The sequence below is a fragment of the Gadus chalcogrammus genome, chromosome 4, assembly GCF_026213295.1.
Source record: "Gadus chalcogrammus isolate NIFS_2021 chromosome 4, NIFS_Gcha_1.0, whole genome shotgun sequence".
NCBI classification, from domain to species: Eukaryota; Metazoa; Chordata; class Actinopteri; order Gadiformes; family Gadidae; genus Gadus; species Gadus chalcogrammus.
The window spans coordinates 17366378-17373043 of record NC_079415.1 but is presented as its reverse complement, the minus strand read 5'-3'; the positions used below and the strand labels follow the sequence as shown (position 1 = coordinate 17373043).

General features: G+C 44.4%; 1 protein-coding gene across 1 annotated transcript; it reads right to left on the bottom strand.

Moving 5' to 3' along the window:
* Positions 1–1235: 1235 nt before the first annotated feature.
* Positions 1236–6175, bottom strand: LOC130381301 (uncharacterized). The gene is made up of 2 exons (XM_056588812.1): positions 4817–6175; positions 1236–1796 (listed from the first exon to the last, which is right to left on the bottom strand). The coding sequence occupies exons 1-2, from the start codon at positions 5127–5129 to the stop codon at positions 1675–1677; spliced, it is 435 nt and encodes a 144-aa protein (XP_056444787.1). The 5' UTR covers positions 5130–6175; the 3' UTR covers positions 1236–1674.
* Positions 6176–6666: the final 491 nt, after the last annotated feature.

Here is a 6666-nt window from a genome sequence, read left to right as displayed (position 1 = left end):
ATGAAGTTGGTGGTCAGATTCAGTACAATGATGTTATTGATGACTTTGCAGCGAGGAAGGCCAGAAGGACTGCACTGTAACCTTTGAAGTGTGGAGTAAAATGTATATAGTTCTTTAGACAACGTTCATTTGCACTTTTTCTATTTGTCAATTTATTTGTTTATTTTTAATATTCTGATTATTTAACAATCTTAGATTTAAATATATTATTGTATTGTTTGTTGTTGTTATTATTATTATTGTTTGTTAACTAAGTTGTTCATTTGTTTTGTGTGCACTTTGCACTTTTGTTCTTGCAATAAATAAAGGTGCAGTACTTTACTGTAGAACTGTTAAGAAAAGGGTCAATGATTTTCTGTTTGGATTTTATTCTTGAATTAATGTTTGTTCATCGTTACGATCGTTGTTGTGTTTATGTGAAAGAAATGCAGTTACAGGGCAAAACAGTTTTTCAAGGTTGCAATTCAGTTTTCGTGGGGAATTAACGAACTATATATATATACCGTATTTTACGGACTATACGTCGCTCCCGAGTATTAGTCGCATCAGTCAAAAAATGCTCCATGACGAGGAAAAAAACATATATACGTCGCATCGGTGTATACGTCGCATTTATTTTTAAACATTTAAACAAGAACGTTTAATCTGGAGAGACTGAATAAAATTGCAATAGCAATATAGGTGTGTCGGTCCCACTCGTAGTTCTGAGAGTATACCGAATTCAGTGACACCGGGATTCCACCGGACGCGTATGCGCCGCGGTCCTAAACCTGAGCGCACGATCGGGAGGTGGAAGTTGCGCTTTAGATGCCTTCACAAGTCCAGCGGAGGGCTCCAGTTTTCGCCGGCCAAGTCATGCGCTGTGATATGTGTGAGTGACAGCTATGTTGCACAACATTGCAGCTAAGGCTGGGGTAGCTTTGGTTGAACCGGAGGACATTGAGGACGATGACGACGAGAATATAATTTATTCGGTGGTGCAGTAGGCTTGCAGCGTTCAGTTGTAGGCCTAATGAATGACGGTGCCATCTTGCGGCCGAAGATTATGTAGGTACGCACAATTTTGGCATACAAGACTCTTCGAAATATAAGTCGCAGGGCAAGCCAAACTACAAAAAAAACGCGACTTATAGTCCGGAAAATACGGTATATATATATATATATATATATATATATACATATTTTTTTTTTTGCGGAGGGGGGGGGGGGGGCGCCAGGAGTGAAGCTCGCCTAGAGCGCCAAATATGCTGGGGCCGCCCCTGTCTGTGTGTACCATCTGTAAGGGAGCGTTTGCTCTAGTATCAGGGTCCCTATTTCTGGTTTGGGCAAACTTTCCCTGAATACACACCTCACACTCTTGTTCAGGCCTACCCATTTTGCCCTTGATCTGCATTCCTTCAACAACATTCTGTAACTTAAGAACATCCTCATAATTACAGTGGCCTAATATCTCATGCCATGCTTGTATGTCGTGACATGCATTACACTTATCATTAGACTCAGTTTCAGTATGCAAATAATACATCCTGTCATAAACATGAATGTTAAATCTGGTACCGTCTCTGGTTATCAAGGCGTCTTTACCTTCTTTAAAGACAACTGTAGCCCCACTCGCAGTCGCCGCCTTCACCGAGAAGATGCATTGGGGGTATGACGGTACAAGTAAAGCGTCTCTCAGCGTCGCCTTGTGTCGCTGTCCTCTGCTGTCGATGAGGGAAACCTCAGCATTTCCCCTCCGCTGAGCGACCCCGCTGCACCGGGTGCCATCTGCCAGCTCGACCGTGTGCGTCTCTGGCCTGAACGCACAGTCGAAACTTTTAAACATGGTGATGTCTGTGACGATATGAGAGGTAGCCCCCGTGTCCACCATCAGGCCCCCCTCCTGGATGGTGCGTATGAAGGTATTATTGTAGCAAAAGTCTTTAGCACCTGTAACTGCAGAATTTGAATGCGTACACTAAAGTCACAGTAAATTTGAAGTCGTATATATTTATTTTGCATGTGTACTCTAAAGTCACAAATGTGTAACAGTACATTTGTAGTCGTAAAAAAAAAAATATTATTTTTTATACCATTGTAAACACAAAATAGGGTCTACGAGTACGCTAATCTGTGTTACAGGTGCACAAATCCTTTTGCTACAATTATTGCAGCGCAGTTGGTGCAAAACACATTCGCACACCCGTGTTTCATAATCTGAGAACATGCCCAAAAGGTGTGCATTCGTAAACCCAAATTTGAACAAATGCATCAGAAGTTGCACATCTGTGAACGCTATGTTAATTCAGCATTTTAATGAGCGAGCACAAAACCATTTTACAACTGCTCGAATCTGCTCCTGCAAGTCTCAGATGTGGGGTTTTTTGCAGGTTGTTTTGCAACACCCCTAGGTGGTAAATGTGTAGCAAAAGTATTCGTATCCGTAGATGACAGAGCGTCCGTGAGCGGGACAAAATAGTCCCGCCCATAATTTCCTAATCCAATGAAAATCTCCGGCAGGGATGCATTTCTCAAATTACACTGGGACCCACTGCGTGCCAGTCATGGAGCTATAAAGATCGCAGCATACCCAGCGCGGGATATGTTTCATTCTGGAGAAGTGAAGAGGGCGTCCTACTGAACGGAGATGGGTATCCTACATTATGTTAAATGAAATGACTTAGTTCAAGTGAATTCCCCCCAAAGTATTTCATTAACATGCCGCAAATGTCCTTGAATGTATTTTAATGGTCGCCATAACATAAATTCAGAAATGTTAATGCAATACTTTGGGGAGAATTCACTTGAACTAAGTCATTTCATTTTACATAATGTAGGATACCCACCTCCGTTCAGTAGGACGCCCTCTTCACTTCTCCAGAAAGAAACGTACCCGCGCTGAGAATGCTGCGATCTTTATAGCTCCATGGCTGGCACGCGATGGGTCCCAGTCAGGGACGGCTGGTATAAATGGGCTAACAGGGCTATCCCTCTTACAGTGAAAATAAAAAAAATATTATTAAAAACTTAGAACATATTGTTTTAAATGTTGGTAGAACCTAAAGGAGCAACAGCACCCAAAAGTGACAGAAAAACCCAGGATATATATATCTTCGTTTTTTTCCTGTGAATGGGCTAAATGTATTCAGCCCAAGCGCAGTAGCGTAAGCTTCCATTGACGTTTGATTGACAGGTGCCCTGACACGCCCCCTTCATATGCTTCCCATTTGGGCTAAACTAGTTTAGCCCAAAGGCTGACCTAGCACAGTAGCTACAGTACAGTGACCTTCGACTAATCACAGCACAGTCAGTAGCGCAAGTGCAGTATGGCGGGCGTTAGCATGAAAATGAATGAAGTCGATTATTTACTTTCTAATCGGTTTTCTTTAATGTCTTTGGAGGAAAAATTGGAAGTGAAAAGATTGGGGACACATCAACCAAACGATGTACAGATTTACTGTCAGGAGTGCGGTCAGAATATGGCCGGTAATAGTGCATTTGTAAGCGGGTCAACTACGTTTCGTACCGAAACATTTAAAAAGCTGTCTAAATAACCCAACATGACGTGACAAGTGTGTAGAGATAGTGGCCCCTCTCCAAGCTGCATTTCAGCGACAGGCAGTAACAATAAGGTTCTCTAAGGAATCGGAAATTATCTAATTTAATGTTGCATACAACATTGCCAAAGAGGAGTTGCCATTCTCAATTTAAATCCGAAATTATTCTCATGAAGAGAAATTGATTAAACATCAACCCGACGTATAGCAATGAGATGGCATGTGCACAATTCATTGCAGTAGGCCTAATGGGCGACACCTTAAAGCAAAAGACGGCTGCGGGCGTCGGAAACGCCACATAGGCCTACATGTCCTTCATGATTGACGGCGACACAGACGTCTCTACTAAAGAGTGTGTGATCGTCTACAGCCGCATTTTGCGCAAAGGGAGACCAGTCAACATTTTAATTGTGTAATACTTTAAGCACAAAAAAAGTTTTATTTTGCTTAATGGTTGCTTAATTTAGTTCGAAATGTTCAATTTCAGCTCAGTGAAGCACTTTAAACACCTTATTTTTCTTCTATTTATAATTGTGCTTCAAATAAAGACATGCCTTTCTCTACACCTTAATCTTGTTTAAAAATCATTCACATTATATGAAAGTTATGAACAGAGATATAAAGGTGACCTCATGGCGTCTGGAGCCCTGTGAAGTATTGATAAATGTAATGCATTCTTTAGCCCACCCACCCAAAATCACCACCAGCCGTCACTGTAATTTGAGAAATGCATCCCTGCCGGCGACTTTCATTGGATTAGGAAATTATGGGCGGGACTACACATTTACCACCTAGGGGTGTTGCAAAACAACCTGCAAAAAACCCCACAGCTGAGACTTGCAGGAGCAGATTCGAGCAGTTGTAAAATGGTTTTGTGCTCGCTCATTAAAATGCTGAATTAACATAGCGTTCACAGATGTGCAACTTCTGATGCATTTGTTCAAATTTGGGTTTACGAATGCACACCTTTTGGGCATGTTCTCAGATTATGAAACACGGGTGTGCGAATGTGTTTTGCACCAACTGCGCTGCAATAATTGTAGCAAAAGGATTTGTGCACCTGTAACACAGATTAGCGTACTCGTAGACCCTATTTTGTGTTTACAATGGTATAAAAAATATATATATTTTTTTTACGACTACAAATGTACTGTTACACATTTGTGACTTTAGAGTACACATGCAAAATAAATATATACGACTTCAAATTTACTGTGACTTTAGTGTACGCATTCAAATTCTGCAGTTACAGGTGCTAAAGACTTTTGCTACAATAATACCTTCATAGGTGCGCGCCGGCTGCCGCTGGTCACTGGCCCGTCCGTCCGCCATCTTGAACGCGAAGTCCTCCTTTACCTCAGCATTCTCCGACACTTTGCTCACGCCGTCCCTTCGGTCTCTGTCTTTACGCCTGCATGTGACGTCTTTGTGTGTGGAACTTCTGCAAAAACTGCACCAGGTCTTCTGTCGACATGCTTTCGCTCTGTGGCCTTTGGTGCCGCACTTGAAGCACACCATCTCGCTGTTGTCTTTGCCCGGTCCATGTGCGCTGCTACTGGGAGGTCGCCGTCCGGTTCTCCCCTGGGTCTTCATCACGCTATCGTTGGAGTTGGCTGCTTTTATCTTCTCCGTCTCTTCAAAACTACCAGTTTAGTTTTGAAATCTGCAAACGTGATGTTATCGTCTGTATGTGCCACATGTATTGCGAATGGCTTGAAACTCTCAGGCAATCCTTTTAAAGCCATAGCAACTAGCAGGCTGTCTCCCAACGTTTCTCCCGCGTTCCGCAATGCTGTGATGGCGGTTTCAGCTCTGATGATATAGTCCATTACACTTTCATCGTTAGCCTTGTGTAGCGATGTCAACGTGGTGTACAAGTTTATTATACGGGGCTTTCCCCTCCCCGCATAATACTCTCTCAATATTTGCAGAGCCTTTCTTCCATTATCGGGCGCATCCCTCATAACTAATGAGAGGCTTTTGTCATCTAACAGCAAAATCAACTCTGCATAAGCGTCAGCATTTTTCTTTGTATCTGCCGCTATCTCGACTTCTGTCCTCGGTTCTCTTAACACAGTATCCTTTAGCCCTGATAAATGAAAGTGTCCCATCATTTTGGTCTCCCAAAGCTCATACTTCGTCTCATCTCCGTCGAACGTCAGACGAGGCAATCTCCTTCGTTGTTCCGCCATGTTAGCCCGCCAGTCCTCTCAGCCAGCACCCCCGCTAGCACGCAGTCCGTTGCGGCCGCGACTCTCTAGTCGGTGGTGAGTGAACTTATCTTCCGAACGACTCCTGGGCCCATAACCTGTTGAGTTTGTGCTACTGTACTGTTGCAGCTAACGTTGCATTCGGAAGAAAAGATGTTGAGTCTTCTTTAGCCTTCGGCATATTTATTTAGTGACTGCAGCGGACACATCATTCTCACGGTCACACTGCTATTTTCCCGCGCTCTACTACGACATCTCAGCTGGAACAATAAACTAATGAGGCAGATGCTGCGCCATAGCGCCTCCCCGTGGCACAAGCATATACACAGTACATCAGTACATATTGTGGCGAGCAGCGCGGGAAGGACGAGACGGGAGCCCAGGTTGAAATGGCGGCGCAACTCACGTGCCTCAATACACCGCACGACCCCGAGAGCTGCCTTTATTCAAACACAGACACATAACGGAAAACACGGCACACCTGACCGACGGACATACGACTCCGGGTAACGGTTGCCGACAACACTACACACAATAAACACACAAACAATAGAGACCCCAAACCCGTTAACCCCACTTAACCTAATAACATAAACAAGTTATCTAAAGACAATAAACCCCCTTTTCCCCAAACAACATTATGAATACCCCATTACCCAGACTCCCCAGGGGTAGGAGTCGCCACACAGCCCCCACCTTAGGGGTCAGACGTCCCGACGACCCCAACACCCAATGCACAGTCCCGAGTGTTCAGGGGGCCAGCGCCGCCGCCTTGGCCCCTGCCAGTAGTGGCCCCGTTGGGACGCCCGTCTCCAACTGTCCGCAGAGGACCTGGGGGTGTGGTGGTCGAGAACCACCTCTTTCGGGGCCCCCACCAGGTTCTGCTGTAGGGGGGCTCTGGAGCGCCGTTCGGGCACCCC